The sequence below is a fragment of the Python bivittatus genome, unplaced genomic scaffold, assembly GCF_059951505.1.
Source record: "Python bivittatus isolate LINGU-HERP-01145 unplaced genomic scaffold, Pbiv_v1 ctg000610_np1212, whole genome shotgun sequence".
Classification (NCBI taxonomy): domain Eukaryota; kingdom Metazoa; phylum Chordata; class Lepidosauria; order Squamata; family Pythonidae; genus Python; species Python bivittatus.
Window position 1 is genome coordinate 5,848,263 of NW_028277088.1, and position 22,098 is coordinate 5,870,360.

General features: G+C 41.0%; 1 protein-coding gene across 1 annotated transcript in view; it reads right to left on the reverse strand.

The window, feature by feature from the left end:
• The window catches only part of ACVR2B (activin A receptor type 2B), a 121,471-nt gene that overhangs the window by 18,492 nt on the left and 80,881 nt on the right, over window positions 1–22,098 (reverse strand). Inside the window, exons 2-7 of the mRNA XM_088150279.1 lie at window positions 21,493–21,700; window positions 12,292–12,401; window positions 9,202–9,353; window positions 8,629–8,772; window positions 3,552–3,695; window positions 2,864–3,012 (exon numbers count right to left, since the gene is read on the reverse strand). Coding sequence (XP_088006405.1) covers window positions 2,864–3,012; window positions 3,552–3,695; window positions 8,629–8,772; window positions 9,202–9,353; window positions 12,292–12,401; window positions 21,493–21,700 — 907 coding nt within the window. The remainder of the gene's footprint in view (window positions 1–2,863; window positions 3,013–3,551; window positions 3,696–8,628; window positions 8,773–9,201; window positions 9,354–12,291; window positions 12,402–21,492; window positions 21,701–22,098) is intronic.

A 22,098-nucleotide genomic window follows, 5' to 3' on the forward strand; every position in this document is an offset into this window, starting at 1 on the left:
CCAGAGGTACTGGGCTACAAGTCCCATATCACAATGCACACACACTCATTTGGGGGATATGGGAGTTGTCATCCAGTGTATCTGAAAATCATTGTGTCGAGGGAGATTGCTCCACATTGTCTGGCCATCAGAGAGCCTGCTTTTCAAAGCATTAGTGCCTGTACCCACCTGTTAGCCTTATGAGGTAGACCAGACAGGAAACGCGACCAGATGAGCTAATTCTACTTTATTGTAAGGTTACATTAACAGAATCTTGCAAATCTGAAAGTACTTCTCTCCCTTTTGTTTCCTCCCATCCCCTTTACAGCCTAGTGAGAGTCTCTTCTGAGCCCCTTGCCCCGCCACATTCTTGCTGTGGGCTAAGCTGCCTTTTATCTGACTGTTCCCTTGATTGCTCTGGTTTCCCAAGGTGATTCCCACATACCATCATATCACTGTATTACCAGACTTTGTTTATTTAAACATCCTCAAAAGTTCTGGATAACAATGATTTGGTCTGCATAAAAAGTTGGGAACTACTGGTACTTGTAACAGTAAGCTAAATTGGCCAAATGTCCAATTCAGAGTTTATAGAACTAACTGTCCTGGAATCATCCATATAAGATTGGGTAAGCATCCTAGAATGTATGGATAACACAGACTTGCTGGTACCGCACGTAGGTTTCACAGCTAGCTGACTGGGTATCTAGAGAGCTGAGCAGGATCAGTCTTGGTTATAGCACCACCTGAGAAGGGCTTAAGGGTAGACTGGGAAGTAAAAAAAGAGAAATACCCTGGAAAAAGATAGTAGCAATTCACTTTTGTATCATGGTAAGAACACTGCATGTCTATATTCATGTAAATCACCTGGAGTTAAGCATGATGACTGGTTTTATATAACTGTTGTGAGATGCCCAGAGTTGTGGTTCTAAGTTGCGTGGCCATACAAGTCTTTCAAATAAATAAACAAACAAACAAATAAGGAATATGATGGTGATGGTATAGAATGAAGAAATATTTCAGTTGTAAAAGAAAACCACTCATTTTTGTTTGGGTGAAAGAATAGGAAAAGTATTTTCATTTGGGGAAACTGTAGTTCCAATGAATGAATGAATGAGTGAATGAATGAATGAACGAACGAACGAACGAACGGAGCTGTTAACTTACAAAAACTGTAACCAGTTCATGTTTGAAATCGATTTATTTATATCTGAAATGAAGTGCCATCAGGGGGCAGTACAGCACCAAAAAGCTAGGATAATTGTTTTCAGTTTCTACCTTAGAAGAACCTTTTCTCAGGTGCATATTGGTTAAATATGTGCAACTCCCATGGAAGCTCCCACATGGCTCAGGATCCTGGAGGAGATGTGAACCCTCCCAATTTTGCTGCACTACAAATCTTAGCAGCCTAGTCCAATGGCCAATATTGGGTAACAGTAAGGGGCACTAGCAGCTATAGTTCAACAACTATATACACCTGTGTTATGTACACACACACACAAACATTAGGCACCACTATCAAGCACTCCTCAAAGCATCATCCTCAAATCATCACCCTCAAAAATCATCACCCTCAATGCATGGGATACATAGCTGCAGGCCTCTGGAGATTACACATGTGGCAAGAAAGACCCTAGAGCTCTCTATCTGGTCTACTGCCTTTCATCATCTTCTGAGTGGTAGATCGCCTCTGAACTAGGGACAGAACTGGACATGACCCCTCAGGGCCTTAGCCTGTTTCTAATGTCCTAAAGGTCAGTGGATTGCTGTTCTCCCTACTTCGAAGGGAAAGCAAAGAATGGCTAGTGCTTGCATAAAACGTCATGATTCCCTTGAGCTGAGTTGAGCTCAACTCCTGGTGACTTCACAAACATGTCCATGCAGTTTTCTTGGCAGCAATAGGGAAGTGATTTGTCATTGTCTTTTCGGGGGAGCTTAATGGGCATATACCTAATAGCGCTCGTGATCCAGAAACAATATACCACTCAGATGGTGGGCAGAAGACCAAAAAAGAGACCTACAAGGTCTTCCTTGCCATCCTAGCCTAGCCTACGTCCTGGGATCTCTTGCGGTCCTTATCCAAGTACTAACCAGGCCCAATCCCACTTAGAGGTTTTGAGATCAACCAAGGATGGCTAAGTGCTGCCACCTGAGCTGGAGCCTGTTTCCATATCTAGCACCTATTTGTAATCTCTCCAGATATTGAACCAGAGTTCCCACACATCTTCACAACTGAGAAGCTGATACAATTGAGAATTCTAGTTTTCCAGCCTTCATGTATGTCAAGTCTCCAACTCAGTGTTTCTCAACATTGGCAACTTGAAGACGTGTAGACTTCAACTTCCAGAATTCCAGAAGGATGGCTGGGGAATTCTGGGACTTGAAGTCCACACATCTTCAAGTTGCCAAGTTGAGAAACACTGCTCCAACTCCCAGAATTTCCAGACAGCATAGCCTTTGGTCACCTTGGCTAAGGATTCTAGGAACCAGGGACCATCTGCTTACAAAACAGCTTACTTGACTTCTGAACAACGGTTTACTTATTTTTCTACTGAACTTATAACTGATCTTTCTGCACTGAAATAAAGCTGAAATGCAGCTAACCAAGGACCACCACAGCAACAATCATAGTCCTCCAATACTGAATTGATGTGACAACCCCAAACAGCTTGTAGACTTCATGCTGTTTGGGAATTATGGGAGTTGCAGTGCAACTCTCCTAGCAAGGGGCAAGAGGTTGGAGTAGGCTGCTTCATGGATACAAACTGTTCAGATTGGAAGAGGGAGTGCTCCATATACCACCTTGAAGAAAGCAGGATGAAAATCTAAAAGTAAATGAACAAACTTTGATTTAGTGCTGCTATTGATTAAAAATGGGACCTACCTGTGTGCTATAGCAGGTTTGTGTCCTTCCCCTTTACACCAAGGAACATCTTCATGCAGATATGAGAGCCCATGCGCCATGGTTTCTGCCACATGGCAGAGTTCATTCCAGCTGATAATGTTCCCCTTCAGATAGTCAGTCAAAGAGCCCTGGGGGGGGGAAACCTAGATGATATCAATGATTCTTATGGACCCTCCCAAATTGTGCCAGTGGGTCTTTATAGTAGCAGGTGTGTTGCATTTACAGTGAGCCCAGTCAAAGTTAAGTATTTTAAGGCTGGAATCTTGAGCATGCTTATCTGGAAGTAAGCCCAAGGGTCACAGCTCCAAAGGTGTGGTTCTGCATGGAACACACACAGGCTGGGCTGCAAGTAACATTCATCTGCAGGAGAGAGTTAAACACAAGCGTAAATATCCTCCAATGGAATCAAGGAGTCTGAAAAGTGATGCCCAATTTGTTTGGCTGTTATTGAGTTTACAGCAAATATAGCTGCAGTGACTTGCCCACTTACTTAGATAGCAGGAGCAGCTCTTCTGAAGATGCCCCTGTTGCCAGAAGCTCAGCTGTTGTGTAGGTGGGAGAGGGCCTTTCCCTGTGTTGCTACTAGGCTATGAAATGCTCTCTGTGGGGAGATGTATTTTGGTTTTTCTGCTGTCAGCAAGGTACCAACATATTCAGTACTTGTTACCTTATCATGGAAAGCTGTGATCAGCCACAATTCTGTCTCCAGGTTTGTTCCTCGCTTCTCTGCTGCAATAAACTGCAGAAGGTTTTCATGCTTCATTCCTGGGGTGCTAAAAATCTCCCTCTCACTTTGCCAGGATTGTTTGTCCTACAAGAAGAGAGATGGTGGAGGGTGAAAAGTGGAGAAACAGATGAATCCATTCAGAGAACAGTAGCATTCCTAGGCATTTGTGATGCTACAGCCATATCGATGTTGTTCTTCATATCCAGCAACAACAAAAAAAGTCCTGGTAGTTTGACAATCTTTGTACTTCCTCTCTTTTCTCTGTCAGCAGAACTACACATGTGCATTCTCTGCCATATTTGCCCGTGCAGATGGAATTAACCATAAACCCATCTGAGTGGGGAATAAACTGCATCAGTTTGCAATTTTAAACACGCTAAGCTTTGCTCAAAGATTAAGTAAGGCGGATGGGTGAACTTGATGATTCTCCCACAAATGATCCATGAACCATTCAGACTGCTAACTAGGACAGATAATCCAATCAACGTGGGGGGGGGGGGGCTCCTGTATTCCTGATTTTATTTTAATTTTAGAAAATTTGGAAGAAAGGCACAATGGCCTGATTAGATTTGAAATGGGATGATAAATGGTTGGGGTTCCCCTCAGCCCTTTAGTGATCCCCACATCCCTCCCACCCCACATTCCTCTGGAGCAGAGTTTCTCAACCTTAGCAACTTTAAGATATGTGTACTTCAACTCCCAGAATTCCCTAGCTAGCCATGTGGCTGTAGAATTCTGGGAGTTGAAGTCCACATATCTCAAAGTTGCTAAGGTTGAGAAACACTACTCTGGAGGGTAAAAAGGAGATTTTGGGTCTTCTTTGTGACTCGTTGAACAACCCATTTCTATGCCCGAAGGACCAATGGCAGCTACTGCAGGCCAGCCAACCACCAATTTGTATTCCAATGATAGAGTGGCCTGGGATGAATGTAAGCAAACCAGACCTAAGTCACAATTACAGACTCTGATTAAAGCAAACCACACAACTATGGTCTCTAAGTCGTGGTCTGGGTGTAGATGACATCCTAAGACAAACTCCATTATAACTTTGTGTCATGCAAGTATAGTCAATGAATCTAAGATGAAGCCAGGAGCAAGTCTCTCCACTCCATTTGTAGTCAGAGAAAATGGGGAGATCACTCAAACAAAATGTGAAACCAGAAAGGTTGTACATGACCATGGGTGCTTTCTTCTTTCACATAAAGGATGGGAAAATAAATTTGGGAAATAACACTAAATTCCTTCCATTCAAAGAGGCTGTATGTATTTCCACAAACACCATTTTGCTACAAACGATGAAGACGGGCAGGAAAAAAAAAAGATTTTGTTTCCTTCCCATTCCACAGCCACAATTTGAAGTAAGAGCTAAGAAGTAATGTACTGACAATTTGCAAATAACCCTATATACGTAATAGCCTGAGAGTAAATTTCATTGAAGTTAATGGGATTTCTGAGTGGATGTTATAGGGTTGAACAGTAAAGGTTTCTCATAGAGGCAAAGAAAAGACTATATAGATACTTGAATCGGATATAAATTGTTTATATATAATCTTAACAGTTACAGTTTTCTAATCTGGATTAGTTTTAACAATTCCACTAGTGAGACAGAACTAGCATTAGAACAGAAGACACAGAAATCTCCTCCTTGAAACCCACAGTGCCAAACAAACTGGGGAGGATTAAAGACTAAGGCAGTGTGTTTAAGACTTTTCTGAATATTGTTAAACTGTGATTAAAAGTAACTTAGTTTCACCCCACCTGACTCCCTCCAACCATGTTGGGACCACAGTTCCCAGACTCTCTTCTCTCAGAGGGAGGGCATTACAGTTCTGGGTGGACAGGTGGGAGGAAAGCTAGCGACAGTAACTTTATTAAAATCTAGTTCTCAGAAGTCTTTGCCAAGCACTGTAGAGATTAAGCTGGTCCAAAACGAAACATGCATTTCCACATCTGCAGCCATCTTCCAGAAGAAGATGGAAATGAGGACTCTCGAGATACAGGCTGAAAACGTTATTCAGGCAGGAAAAGAGATGCACCCTCTTCCTTTTCTCCATCAATTCCCACAAAATTGGACAGTAGGTGGACTCTCCTACCAGGCCCCAAATGTGTTTGTTCACATGGGCTCTGGTGCTCTGTATTTTTCCTAGCTACTCGGCTCAAACTTTCCACCGTCAACTGGGACAGGGAGCTAAACTAAGTTCCTGGAACCATTAGGAAAAAAAAGCCACATCTCTGTGATTGCTCTTATGTCTCCCCTGCTGAGGAAAGAATGCACTAACGAAGGAGTGGTTATGTGGTTCCTCCTTGGCATTTCATTTTCTGATTTATCTGTACATGAGACTGTGGATTTTAGAAAACAGGAACCAGAAAAGAAGTCTGTGAATGATACAAATAAGTACATTTAAAATAATCTGAGGACTAACACTGGAGTGAAGCAACAAGGAAACAGGTTGTGAATAAAAGAAGCACTGTGTGTGTGTGTGTGCGCGTGCACGCGCCCTTTTGAACATCATCCCCCCTGAAATGAGACCGGCCCCGACCTTGATGGCCTTCTGGAAGAGCCTGAAGACGTGGCTTTGTCACCTGGCCTGGGGATCTGGTGATGTTGGTGGAGAGCCTGCTAACTGCTTGTACTTTTAGGAAAATGAATGGCACTCTCCTGCTGATTATGTTTTTATGTTTTTAATAGTTTTATTTTTTTTTTAATGTTTTTAATGATTTTGCAGGGGGGGTTGTTGATTTGGTATTGTTTCCTGGATTTTTAACTTTGTAAGCTACCCAGAATCATGGTAGTCAGATGGGAGGCTATATAAATTCAATTAATTAATTAATTAATTAATTAATTAATTTAAAAAACCCACACATACAGACATACTTGACAGGTTCCAGTTTACAATGTTTGTTTCCAGGCTACAGAAGCATTATGGGCCAAATTATATCAGATACTTGCAGATGTATCCCCCTCTGAGGCTACAATTTGTGTCAGGTGCTCTTACGGGCATCTGTGGAAGATTGTTTGCCAAAGCAAACAGTGAGATGGGGCTGGATGGACATCCAGATTGCAAGGAGAGTAAGATTGCCATATCTGAGCTGAGCAAACACTAGATGGCAGAAAAGAGACATTAGAAATCTAGCTCTTTGCTGCCATCTAGCTGTTGTCTAACTTTCTGCAGCCCAAACAAGGCAGCCCTAAGTGAAGCATTAACTCCACTCCTACTTCTATTCCTACTGAAATAAGACCTTCTGCTCCACTATGTATTTATTTTTCAAAAGGCTGTCCATGGAATAGTCAATTAAGTGAACAGCAATTCAAAAACATAAACCGTATGTTTTTATGGTTTAATTGTTTTATTGTTTTTAATGTTTTTAATGATTTTTGTTGTTGTTGTTTCTGTGGTTGTCTTTGTATTGCATTTTTTTTGTGTTTTAATTCTGTAAGCTGCCCAGAGTTGCAGCAGTGAGATAGGCAGCTATATAAATTTAAATAAACAAATAAATAAAATTCAACTAAGTTGGCTGTTACGTATTTGACTATTTATTTGTTTAGAAACTTATATGCCACATATATTCTTAAGAGCTCTAGGCAGCTTAAAAAATACAAAAAAACAGTAACTAAAGGCATTATTAAAAACAAGAAATATAAAAGACTAAAACATAAAGCAATATGCACTTAAGATATCAAAACATTAAAACATTTAAAGGCTTGTGTGAATAAGTACATTTTTAGGGCCCACTAACCGTTTCAACTCTAACTGTAGTTGTTTTCATAAGATGGACCTCAGAGTCTTTTCCTAGAGTCTCTGTATACTGGATATATCTTTGTATAAATTTTGATAGCTAAATTTCTCAGTCACAATAATAACATCATTAAAAGCCTAGTTCATATACACTTAGCACTGGTAATGAAACAAATACAGTGAGAATCCTTTTGTCTCCCGCCAGATTTCTATCACTTTCTCTCTGCCGATAATACAAACTGTCAAATAGGGCAACTAAGAATTTAATCTGATCTCTCAGTGACTTCATATTTTGACCTTCTGATCAACATGATTCCAAAGACACCTGCCCCTTCTAAGCATCTTACCTGGTTGTCATTGTTTAAATTTGTATGATGAATGGCTCATTGAACAAGAGACTGAAGCTATACAAAAATCTGTTAAGTAGTAAAACCTGTTTTCTCAGATGAACTAGGAGAGAATAAGATTTCTAAATGATTCCTCTCAATCTGAACGTAATGGAGAGTCTCAGGGTCTTTGCCAAGTGCATTATTTATGTTTAATTATAGCAAGGATGGGCAATCTTTTTGAGATTAATGGCAATGACAACCCATAGATTTAACGATTTCCCTCTTCTTACATTAAAAATTACAATCTTGTGGCAATTTGTGGAAAGGCTTTAGGATATGTCTCCAAGACTTTGGAATCAAGGTGCCTTGGAGTGTGATTTGAAATATTTTATCCCCCACTGTCATGCTTGAAGAAGCTGGCAACATAAATAACATAAATGAGCAATATATAAAATGTTTGCAGATGCACGAAGCCTGAAGCTTACTGCCATTCACTTGTGCATCAGAATGGAGGCTGCCTGCACACTTAATACAATAAATAATGGCTTAGCATGCAGTCCAAAATGGACCCCGAAGCCATTTGGCTATGTCTTGAATCATGCAACTAGGTTGCAGCCTGTGAAACAAGGGAGATCTGGCTTTGTAAAGTGGGGACAAGAGCAGTGAACCTATAAGGGAGGAAAATGGCAACTCAGCCCTGAGGAACTGGAAGTGTGAGAAATAAACTCAAAATAACCCTGCCTTGATTTGTTTGGTATAAGATGGGGCAGAAAGAAACTGACAGCCTTTCAGGTTTGGGTTATCCTACTCTATAGACTTGGCCTACCTTGAAGGCCTAAAACATGGGGCTCTTGGGAAGACTGCTAACCAGAATCCTAGAACAGCTTTACCCTGCTCCAAATGGTATTGGAAAGTAATTCCAATGTATTCCAATGTATCCAAGTAATTCACCTGTATGGGGAAGATTTTCACTGCCACGTAGTCGTTCATCAACTGTGCTTTCCAGACACAGCCAAAACGTCCCCTGGCCTTGATCTCTAACAACTGCAATGGCTTAAGTCCAACCAGTGGAGAAGGAGGTGGAGGTCCTGGGTCCTAGGAAAAAAAGGTAGAGGGTGATATGAATTATATAAAATTGAAGTATTATCATTTCACTAAGCTACAGTGTATGGAGGAATTTATAGCAGGAGTTGCTATTGAACTGGCAGGTGCCATCCCTAACACAAATTGAGAAGATGTCTACAGAACATCTTTTCCTTCCTCAAAAGAGCAGTTTTCAGACAATTCCGTCTGGAGGACTGGACCAGGAGTAGGAAGCCCATGGACTGCATGCTATGTACCTACCCCAGCAAGGATGGGCCATCATTTGCAGCCTAGTTTTTGCTTTGTTTTTACAGACTGTACATCTCTGGTCTACACATTCAAGTTTAAATTCAGTTTATTTTCCATCAGTGGAAGGAGAGAGGGCATTGGGCTCCTTGAACAGATTACTACTTTATCAGAAATCTCTCCCACCTTACATACCTCACTGATATCAACATGTCCATATGGTGGCTTGCGGTGACGATACATCCAGAAAGCCAGCAAGATGGCAATCGAGAGGGCAATGATGGGAAGCAAGGAATAAACCAGAATGTTGAGTAGGGAGGGAGTCGGAGGTGGTGGCTCGTATACCACTGAAAAAGAAAGAAGATAGTGACCTTGCTTAGACCAGACACAAATATTAGACCCACCTTGCTATGTCAGTCTCTAACATTCTGTCTTCAAGGCAAGAAAGAAACTAAGGCCACTTGTGTATCAGGAAACACCATGTATCTATTCCACCTGTCTCCCTGACCCTTCTTTTTTCAGTGTATGTATATGTAAGAAAAAAGCTTGTGGGGAAGCAACACAGAAGGGCTACCAATGGAAAAAGATGACATCTGGATCCCTTGAAGCATTTGGGATGTTGAGCTGTCCCAAGTCACCTCTCAGCATCTGGGAAGCAGAAACAAAACGTTTCTAATAAGTTGGGCAGGGCAAAAAGAGAGACAGAGTGTTTGCGGGAAGGACTGCAGATATTATATTTGTATATCATCAATAAATTGTAGTGTGTGTTATGGGAGCAGATGACAAACAACTGGGTGAAGAAGCAGTGATCTGACATGGAAACATTTCACTGAGAGCCAAAAGGTGGTGATGGGTTCATTTTCCCCTTCAGTTGGTTCCATAATCTGCACACTCTGCCAAAATCACAAGGTTCTGTATTAAAAAGGAAACCACAACTTCTCCAGACTTTTATGGTAGTTTACAAGATAAAGGAAAGGCACTAACATCATAAATTACCAGTTCTTAGATTTGTGGCTATCTTTCTTCAGCAATCTGCTCATGCCTAGAGCTGCTACAATTTCCAACCAACATTTGATATTAAATCCACTATTCACTTCACCATCATCTTACTTAGGAAGAAGTTAGAACCATGTTCTTCACCCTGGTGAAACCACCTTAGGTGACTGCCACATGGCTATGGATTCTTCTCAACTTCCTGAAGTTAAGACCAATGAAGACCAATACAGATTTTTCTCTGGCCAAATCTTTTCCATTTGTGAAACTTTTTTCTCCTCACCATTGTCTCTTCCTATCTTTTACATATTCATTCAGGACCTCACTTCTAGCCCCGGCTTGACTCTTTTTTCTATTTTGTTCCCAGCCTCCCACCAACTCTACACAAGGAAACAAAAGTGTGGGGGGAGGAGATGGCTGCAGAATATGAGTCAACATATGCTCTGGCTTTGTGTTCCTTCACCTCCCTGCCATGATTCATTTGAGTTTGCTTTGTCTGGCTCTAGAATGTAATATGATTTTGATATTGATTTTGGGGGGCGGGAGGTGTCCTAGCATGAATATTTCAACCAACTTGATCTGAATGTTAGTGCTCGCCCCTGTTAATATCTGCTACACTTTTCTTAAGCATCTGTAAGTTCCAAAGGTCTATCTTTTCCCCTACTTTCATGAAGAGCAACTCTTCCCCCAAAATTACAGTGCTTAGCAGCCTATAGTACATTTTTCTCCAAGGAAAAGTCCACTTGAAAGGGGCGGGGGGAGAAAGTAGAGTTTGTGTGCAAATCCCCCAGCCTCATGACATGATCAGACAGGCTCAGGTATCTAATGACTATTACCTTGGAATCTCAGTATTTAACCTTTAGCTTTAATTGTGTTAAAAGAAACTAACAGGAGTATTTAGAAAAGTATATTGTTGCTTTTAAAATGTTATTTTAATCAAAAGATTTTACAGATGCACACACGTATCATTTAACAGACTACAGCAGATTCCAGGATTCTTTGATCTTAGCTAACTTCTGAAAGATGGCCTATTAGGGACCAATATTTTTCATCATGAGCACATTTAGCTGACACATGAAAGCAAAACTGCCAGCATAGTGGCTTAGGCAGGAATGAACAGCCCATTGGTCCACAATGATCCAATCACGTCCACTGACTGTCCCATAAGTGGGCGGAGTTAGCAAACTGTAGTTTTTCTGACGTTAGTTCAAGATGCTTATCGTGTCATGAGAGCAAGAGATTCTGAACAGCAGCATCTGTAACAAGCTGCCGTGACAATGAAATGATGAAACACAGGTCATGACTCTATCACACAAAATATGTGACTTAGCACTTGTGTCATGGAATCTGACACAAGTACTTCAGCCATGTCATTTGCATCATGGCATCACTACGTACGTGTCATCATTTGCCTCCCCTCTTTCCATGTTTCTGGCTTATTCCCCTTACATCAAACTAGACATCAAGCATGTTCACTCTGCTAGTTTATGGAAGAAGTCCGCAGATACTGACTCAGCAGATTGCACCAGCTCACTTGCTCATTACTTAAATGGTCTCAAGAAGTTTGATTCAACTCTTTAATTAATTGTATCTCATCATGATGAAGAGCAGGCAAATGTGTTTGTTCCATAAAAGAAGAACATTATGTTCTATAAATATAGGCAACTTAACTCTTTTCTTGGGTGGGCATTGCATGCCTGATTACTGCATGTCTCCTAGATCACCAATGTCCAACCTCCTGCTATGCCCTTAAAATAATTCTAGGAAACAATGCGACCTGAGCTACCATTAAAGGTGGCCCTAACCTAAAATAGAAACCAACCAACAAACAAACACCACATTTTGTGAAGGAGGAGGAGGAGGAGAGGAGGAGGAGGAGACAAGGACGTTGGATGAACCAAACCATGAAAACGTTGAGCACTCCTTTTCTGTGATTGTGGACCTTTCAACCCATCCCTTCCAACTCAAGCAATGGCCTTCTTGCTAATTCAACTCTTCCCACAAATATTCTGCCTGCCACAATCTACCCCATTATTCTAGGAAAGAAGGGAATTGTTTTGCTTTTGTCTTCTAAAACTGCATCGAAATGTATTTCACCTGGTGCTGGAAAACAACTACATTCTGTTAAAAAAGAAAAGAAAGGTAACTTGCACAATTTTTAAAGTTGTTAATCTAAAACGTCACTCCCCTAAGATTCCACATTCTACTGCCTAGCTAGGAATTCAAGGTTAGCAGGAACTTACTGAACTGGGTTCAAAGATTTATAGTCTTGACAAAACAGAAGACTCTCACCTTCTGGGCCAGTAACTTCAGGTAAGTGAGTGAACTTTTCATTGCAGTAATTCCCCTCACAGCAGCAGAAAAATACTTGAGGACTCTCTTCTGTAGCCACACACTCCTGCCTAAATAAGACAAAGGAAAAGAAGCTCAGCCAGTGAATTCCCGCATTGCCCTCGTAACTGAACTTGCTTCACTGTACAAGCAATTTTTTTTGTGTATTTTGCTGATGCATAGTATCTTTTGTTATAAAAGATTTTAAAGGAACAAAACTTCTAGTGGGAGATCTTAAGAGCTTAAACAAAATTTGCAGAAGGTCAAATTACAGGAAGTAAAGGTATAGTACTAATATAATAGTTATATAGCTACAATATGTTTGTGTTCTAAGAGTATACACCCACACATTATCTCTGCTCTGTGTTTTGAACAAAGGAGAATGAAGTGGCAATAATTTTTCCAGGGCATCACCACCAGCAGTGTCTTTATGTTACAAGGCCACCTGAAAGATTAGTTGCTCCTGGCGTTTTTCTTTACATGTAGAACAGAGAAACAGAGTGGTCAATAAGCAAATGACCCCTTCTTCCACAGGGCCTTACTCAACATGACAACCCTTCATATTTCCATCCAGTATGATTATCAGCTCATCACTATAAACCAGCGTTTTCCAACCTTGACAACTTTAAGAAATGTGGACTTCAACTCCCAGAATTCCCCAGCCAGCCATTCTGGAAGTCTACACATCTTAAAGTGGCCAAAGTTGAGAAACACTGCTATAAACTAATTTTAACTTGTTTCTCCCATTTTCCACGGTTGTTACTAAAATCTACAAACCAATCTCTTATAGGTTGCAAAATAATTTTGTATTTTTTTTCTTTTCATGGAAATCACAAGGATTATGAGTGTCCTTCTTATATGGCAGCCTGACCTGCCCTCTTGGCCAGGCCAGGAGCCAAGTTGATGCAATACGAAAACACAGTTCATGATAAGCAACTGCGGTTTCATCCTATCAAATGCTGCATTCCAGCTTATCATGCAGAAAGCTCTGTAAACTATATCAAGTGAGTTATTGGCACAAATAGCTGTTCGAACTCATGGTTAGTGCCTCACTTGGGAAGAGCACGAACGAGTACCTTGGAGAACAAATGCCCAAGAAGAATTGCTCGAAAGCTAACTATGACAAGAAGCACTTCATCTATGTATCCGGCAGCTCTCTTCTAAATGGAGAACATTTCTTGCAGTTCAGTTTTGTTTCCTTTGCTGTATTCAGCACATCCTTCTCTAACCTAGCAACACTGGTAAGATGCCATCAGGATCCATCACCCCTGCCCCTAATGATACCATCTATGAACCAGAGCTTCATCCACCCAGCACTGGGGACTGCCGCTGTCTCACCACGTGGGCAACCAGGAGTCAGAAGAGCGCTCAACTGCCTGGAGCATCTGATAGGCAGAGGTGCCAGAAAACAGGATCGATCCATGCCAGCAACGCTCTGGCAGAAGGAGTTTGGCTTTGGAACAACTCTCGGTGACATTATATGCCATGAGCCTTGCTATGAAGTACGCCATAGCTAGCTCTGGTTGCATCCTGTTCTTGCTCTGATTCTACCCTGAAAACCTCAACCTTCCTTTAACAATGCACATGGCCTTGCCACATGGACTCTGATTACTGGAAGTAGATTTCCTTCAAAATCAACCTCTACGTATTTTCCTGCTGGCTGGTCAGGCTTAAAATACCTGGCTAATGGAGTCTACCTGAGAGGACCAGGTCAATATTCTGCAATTTCTATATATAATTCAAAACCATTAGCAAATATAATGAAGGCAGGTGGGCAGCCTGCTTCCTGCCCCATGCCTTCAGCAAAAATCTAGACAACAACTGGATGGCAGCGAAGTCATCTGAATTTTTGCAGCCTAGACTTAGTAACTCAGGTGTGAGGAGGGAGAGCACAGGAAGCCTGTACCTGAGCTATGAAAATGTAGATGGCAGCCAAGAAACCCTCTCCTTGTCGCTGCCCTCTAGTGTGTTCGGATTTTCTGCATCCCAGATACAGTATGCCTTAGAGCAATGTTTTTCAACCTGTTGAAAAATGTTGGCTGGGGAATTCTGGGAGCTGAAGTCCACACATCTTAAAGTTGCCAAGGTTGAAAAATACTCCCTTAGAGAAAATAACTTTGAGGTGGCCAAATTTGGGGGGGGGGAGATGGAGTCTTCTGAATGGGAGGGGAAGAAAAAGGAAAACTTTGGGTGACTGAGATCCTTGCAGGACTTAGGGAAGAGGCGAGCGTGCAATCTTCCTCTCCCACCACCCTCAATCACCACTGGCTGAGGCAAGGGCTTGGTACTTGAGTGCTACCTGCTTTGGGGGGACCATCTGAGAAAAGTTTGCCTTGGGGCCCAGAGAACAATACCTATACCTCTGTTCAAACTACAGGTAGTCCTCAACTTACGACCACAATTGGGACCAGAACTTCCATTGCTAAGCAATGCAGTCATTAAGTGAGTTGTGCCCAATTTTATGACTTTTGCTGTGGTTGTTAGGCAAATCACTGCAGTTGTTAAGCAAATCACATGGTCATTAACTGAATCCAGCTTTCCCCATTGACTTTGCTTGTCGGAAGCCCCCCAGGGAGGTCACAAATGGTGATCACATGACCCTGGGACGCTGCAACTGTCGTAAATACATGCCAGTTGCCAAGCACCCAAAATTTGATCAAGTGACTGTGGGGATGTTGCGACGGTTGTAAGTGCAAGGACCAGCCATCCCTTTTTTCAGCACCATCATAACTTTGAACGGTCGTTAAACAAATGGTCAAAAGTCAAGGACTACCTATATTAATAAACAACAACAATGAAAGGAGTGATACTCTCAGATCATCCACATATTTCCTTAGATAATCTGCAGACAGACCAGAACAGCTGCCTCTAATTGCCATTCCTCACAAACAGGCAATTTTACCCTGATTTATGTACCAATGTCTATGTTTAGTTTATTCACAGGTAAGAATGGCATTTTAGCTAGATAGGCAAGTGGGCAGGCAAACATGTGGGCAGGTTTCTACCTCTGCTCTCCAGGTGTCCTTCCAAATACCTTGCTTGTGCAACTCTAAAGACTCCACACACTTGCGCAAACAGAAACTTCTTTGCCCATTCCTGACGACTGGAATGCTTGACGGAATCATGGCCTGTTGAACAAAATGCTCCTACCATCGGCCCACTTCAAATGCAATGCCTGATAGGTTCAGACTGCCCAATATATCTGTTTTTCAAACAGCAATGGACATTGTCCCATTCTTGTTGCATATCTAATTTTTTGCTACCATGACTATTACTGTTGTTGCAGTTGTAAACATTTAATAAATTATTGGAGCAAAGAGAAAACAACTGAGTACATTTAAAACGAATGCAGCTGAGAGGTTTCGCTGAAGCCATCAAAAATAAAACCACCGAGGGGGAAAACAGAATGCGGATGTTTGTGTAGACATCCTGAAATGGACAATTAAATGACAACAGTAACTCAGAAGCAGGCCCGCGATTCCACCCATTCAGTCCTCAACCCTAAATTGTTTTTCCCTAGATTGCCACTTTGAATGATTAATTTCTCCTTTTTTGCAGCAAACAAGTCTTGGAAGAGCACACTGTTTGCCACGTACAGGACATTCTACGGAGCGTGCTGGAAATGATGGCGCTTTCATTGTGCAAAAACACCTGGGAGTTCTTTCCTTTCCTGGATTCTACAATTACAAGGAAAAGCAGACAATGTTTGTCCTAACACAGAGACACCGAGTTGAAGGTAGCATGCCCTGTAAAATGAACCCTGGTTTTTCAGCACAGATTACCTTCTTACGGTGGACCAGCACAGATAAATGTATTTCAGTGCTCGGAGGGTGGGGGCCAATAGGGTTGGTGAGGAATGCTGGGAGAGCCCCCCGTTTTTCCTTCTTTGCTCTAGCGCAGCGTCTCTCAACCTTGGCAACTTTAAGAATCCTGGGAGTTGATGTCCACGCATCATGAAGCTGCCAAGGTTGAGAAACACTGTCCTAGCGCAACAATGGGGAACTTCTGGGGCAGAGGGCTACCAAGTGGGTGGAGTGGTATCACACAGGTGGACGTGGCTGACCTTTGTGGGGTTTGTTTAATGCTCAGAGACCTATGCCAGGGCTTACGCTGCAGTTTTCATGTGCTTCCTGCTTCAGACGGGTGGGAAATCATGCCACCAGTTTTCAGTGATCATATTCAGAGGGTGCCTGGCTTCTGCTGGATGAAGAAATTCTGTAATTTCTTCATCTTTCCTCCAGGTCCATTATATCTGAGCATGCCCCCTTGTGGTTTCTTTGCAACTGAGGAATTTTGCCAAAGGAAACACCATAAAACATGATTTTTAAAAAACTTTTTATCAGCATGCGATTGAATCGGATACTTTACCAGCTACTCTTAATGAAAGTCCTATCTCTGTCATTCCTAACCTCGATAAAGATCTTGTACACCATCCAAATTATAGATCTATTTCATTAATGGATGCAGATATCAAAATATTACCTCACATTTATTGCTAATAAGATATTTAACAAGCTTGGAACATCCTGATCAAGTTGCAGATATTGTTAGTTGGCAAGCTGACAATTTCAGGTTATTAGTAAATCTAGTCATTTCAAACACTCCAAACTAGAATTACTTTCATTGGGCTCAAGAAGGATTTGATAAAATGCATTAGCAACATCTAATAAAAAAGTATTTTCCTCACTCACATTTAAAATAGATTGCAATTTTTAATACTCTTCTAAAAACATTTTCTAACTCCTTTTTATTAGGGAGAAACATAGGACAGTTGTTCTCACTCTTTTTTTTACTGTTTGATTGGCGCTTAGTAACTAGCATCAGGGATTAGGTAGAAGAGTGACATGCATAAAGTGGTCCAATTTGCAGATGATATATTGCTATTTATTGATGAATCTGAATCTTCCATACCAAAATTAATTGATCGCTTGACCTGGAAATCAATTTTCCAACAATGTAAGAGCACGTTATGGAACAAATATGTCCATGTAACACCACCACTACTTTGTGAGTTGCACTGGCTCTTAGTAAGCTTTCAAGAGCAATACTTGAAGGAACATCTGTCCCCAGTTGCTTCTACCTGTTCGATCCGATTCGGCAGCACATGAATGCTTCAGGTCCCGTCGGCTGAGGAACGCCGGTTGGTGGGGCCTAGAAGATGTGCCTTTTCTGCTGTAGCACCCACACCATGGACCATTCTCCCTCCAAAGATCAGGATGGCCCCGACTCTGCTGGCCTTCCGTAAGTCCTTAAAGACCTGGCTCTGTGCCCAGGCCTGGGGCCCTGAGTGTGTGCAGGGGACTCATTTCTTGGTTATATTCTCAGCTATGTATTTAAAATTTTGTATTTATTGTACTCCTAGCAACCAGATAGAGATAGATCGATAGACCTACAGTATGTGGTCCCTAGGAGTCGAAAACAACTTGATGGCATGTAAACGATCAATTTATTGTAATTATTTTTATTTTTAATTTTATTCACCACCCAGTCACTTGTTGAGATGGGTGGTCATAGAAATTGAATGGGATGGATGGATGGATGGATGGATGGATGGATGGATGAATAAAGGTAGATGCTGGTTGTCATGGCACAGGGCCTGTCTTACAGTTATTTCTGCCAGTCCTACAAGATCTGACCAAGGTGGGCACACTCCAGTTCCTTTTTATTAAACAGCACCTCCTAATGGGACCCAGGATGCATGCCTTCTCTGTTGCTATGTCTGTCCTGCAGAACAGCCTCCCCTGGGATCCAGATGGCTCTGACCCTGCCAGCCTGTCACAAGGTGTTGAAGACCTGGTTTTCCCCTTGGGCATTGGGCCAGGGGGTCACGTGAACCCACTCTTAAGGGGTTCTTTCAATTGAGTACGTATGTGTGGTTTTGCAGGTGGCCTGTTTTAATTGTAGTTTTGAGGATTTTTTATCTGTCACTTCTAATTAGATGTTAATTGCGCAATAGGAACTTATCCCCAAAGCCATGCTAAATTAACACTATGTGGAATCCAAAACCTAAAAATAGCCAGGCAATCATTTTGGGGGAATGTGGGTGAAATGTTGAATGTTGCTCTTAGATCACTTAATAGGATCAAATTATAATTATGTTAGTACTCGATGAACTGCAATATGTATTTATTTATTTAGTCATTCATCCATCCATTAAAACTGTAAGGCTACCTGACTCCATAGCAACTCTGATTGGCATACAATTTTAAAAACAATTAATGTACTCATTATTTGCTAAAAAATACAATAACTTCAGTTAATACATCTTTTGATGCCTGAATATTGGCTGGAAATACTATGTATTTCATCATCTTCTTTAGTTTTAGATGTAACCTGGTTTTACAAAATAATAAGCCTATAGTATCTATTTATAAACTGTTCTTGGATTACATAAAAATGGACGTTCAAGAGCACAGAAAAGCATACAATAAAGAGTTGTGTTTCGTTTCTTTCTCTCTTTGGGCTTTGTTTTTTACTATGTCTAAAAAGTTAAAGTTGCAAGGACAGCAGAAAGAGGATTTGGGAGCCACAAACAGCAAAACAGTCACGCTTTCTAATTACACAGCAATTAACCTTTATCATATCACATATAGGGAAAAAATAACTGGAAAGAGATGGAGGCCAGCAAACAGGATCTGATATAATACAAGAAAGGACACAGGATACTTTCTGGTTAGAGGTCCATATATAGTTTTGTTTGAATTGAATTCACAAGTTTGGTTTTGTTTTTCAAATTACTTGTAGTTTTAAAAGAATCAATAACTGTATTATGTAAAAATAATATTTTATAATGTGGAATTGCTTTTAGAAGAGAAAACCTCAAACAAGAATAGCAATGAGAAAAGCTGGTTTTAGATTCTTAGTCATCACAATATAATACTATTTATAGAAACACTTAATATAGAGTAGATATCATATAAGCTAAAACCCACAATTTCCTACCTGCGGGATCAGACTTGACAGAAGTGTTTTTCAAATTTAGCAACTTTAATATGCGTAGACTTCAGCTCCCAGAATTCCTCAGCTAGCATGCTGGGGAACCATGAGATTTGAGTCCCATCTCAGCCATGAAACCATCTGGGTGACTTTGGGCCAGTCACTCTCTCTCACCCCGAGGAAGGACGCAATGGCAAACCACTTCTGAAAAATCTTGCCAAGAAAACTGCAGGGGCTAGTCCAGGCAGTTTCCAGGAGTCAAAAACATGACTTGAAGGCACAAAAAAGAAAAAAACCAAAAAACAGGTTAAAAACCATCTTCCTCTGTTGGTCTACAAAATTTGGATAGAAGCAAGGAGAGGAGAAGAATAGGAAAAGGTTAACGGATCTGTAGCTGCAAGAGTGCCGATGGTATTAACCAGAGAAATCCAATTTCAGGGGGGGAAAAAAAGAAGAAAATCTTGGGTAGAAAAGGATGGTATAGAAATGGTGCCTGCGAGAAACCAATTTAGAAGCTGAAAATGCAAAGAAATGACAAGGAACAGAAACTAAATGTTCAGAAAGAGCCTGGGTTAAGAGCAGCAGCTCATGGAAATGACACAGAAACCGGAAATAAACCTTAATCTAAGTTTTAAAAACTGCAGAAAAAGCAAGACGAGTCCCAAAGCCCACCTGTGAACAGAGAGACCCTCTGGCTTCATATGTTAAACGTCAGCGATCTAATCAGATCTAATCTAATCTATCAGCAGCAGTGTTGTTGCCATTCACTCTCCAATCTTTGTTCTGTTCTTTTCTTTGTCAATATACAAGTATTTGAGAAGTAATAAGCAGCTAGTCGCCACCCGCATCCCAGTATACCCTCCAATGGATGAAATGGGGAAACACTGCATGCAGGGGGGCATCTGTGCCAAACAGACTTGTGAAGGAAAATCTCAGTAAGAGACTTCTTAAGTGATTCTTATAAGCTATAATCTTAGATGTAGCTGGAGGTAAGGCCCCCTGAATTCAATGGGATTTCCTTCTGAGCAGACATGTAAGATATGCTGGAAAAGTCTGCTGGAATACAACCAGATAACTGGGATGTAACCAGTTCCAAAGAAAATTGGAATACAACAGATGGACTAATGATGTGGAACTTGCAAATTGCATTTTATCCAAAAGTAGCCACATGCATACTTTCTATGAATTGTTCATATTTCAGCAAAGGAAAAAAACCAATCGTCATCAGAATTTCTCTGTATATTTAAAAAGGCAGGAACAGTTATTTAACCAAGCGTCAATCAGTTCTAACCTTGGAAGACCTGAATTACCAGGTTATGGACAGATCGTCATGGAGAAAATCGATGTGGTCACTAAAAGTTGAAAACTACTTGATGGCATATAATCAATCAATCAGTTCAACCAATCAAATCTACCATTTGTTTCAAAATGTGCTTTATGAAGGACAGAAAGAGGAAAAACTTTTGAAGGAAGTAAAAAACAATAGAAACTATGAACAGAACTATTAGATAGAATACATGCAGTAAAATTTCGATCCTAGCACCCTCCAAACACAATTCAATGAGCTTTGAATGCAATGGACAAAATTCAGACTTCACCCCCAAATAACAAGTCCATGGTTTCTGTAGCAATCCATAACTGATGCATTTTATGTAATTTATGTCAGTTGTGTCCCTTTCTTCATTTGCATAATTAGGGAAATCCCCCCAAAGATGCATATTGATGCCTTAATTAGGTCAATTAAGTAATTGCATAAATGGTGTAAATTACATAAAATTACATACATTAGCACTTAACAGATATTTGTACTTGACAGACATTTTCCCAACTGTAAAATTGAGGTTGTACTATATTGCCATATTGTTTGCCGTTTTCACTCTTATGACTCAACACTGCTACGAGACACCTCTGAACTGCTTTGTAAATCCGTACTTCAGCACCAGGAAGAACGCAAATCAAGTGGCTGCCTTTACACTTTGGTCACTATAAGACTTCCAATGCCTTACTCACTTTGACCCTCTGATCCCATGATAAACTCCTAAAGGAAATAGGGGGGAGCTCTAATTTAGTTGTTTACATTAAGAATATGAACAAATTAGCAAAGATTCCATTGTTGAAAGCTTACTTGTCACCATTCACATGAACTCATAAACAGAGCTTAGGGCAATGTCTCTATTTCATGAACAGAGAAAGGAGAACTTTGTCTTTCCACCTCTTCCCTCTTACCTGTCATAACAATTGAAGTCATCAAGCCAGCATCCTTTCTTCACTAGTTCAATGGAACCAGAGTTGTTTCTCCAGGATGCATAGCAATGGAGGCGCTTGTCTTTCTCGCCTTCACAGCGCTCTACTCCACTCTGGTTAGTCTTCTCCAATTCCCAGTTGGCATTGTAATAAACGCATTCCCTTGTCTCCGCCTCTCCATGGCCAGGTCCTGGAGGAAGATGCAAAAGAACCAAATGTTAATGATCATAGTAGGGTAGGGAAAATAATGAAGGCTGGTCATTGGCCATGCTGACTGGGGATGGCGAGAGCTGTAGTCCAGCACATCTGGAAGACACCAGATTGAGGAAGGCTACTGTTCACATTTCTGACATTCCCAGAAAAACATTTCAAAGAACAGGATGAATAAGCTGGCTCTCCTCCACTAGAGCCAGAATTTGAAATGAGAACAAGCCCTGCTACACTCAGGTACTCATAGGTCTCTTCCCCAGCGTTCCTTCAACATAGCTTGCAAGGAGATTCAAAACTTTTCACTTTTGGTTAATCTTAAACACAGTTTGTTTAAAACATATTCACTTTGAAATTGGCTTGTTCCAAACAAAGCAAGCT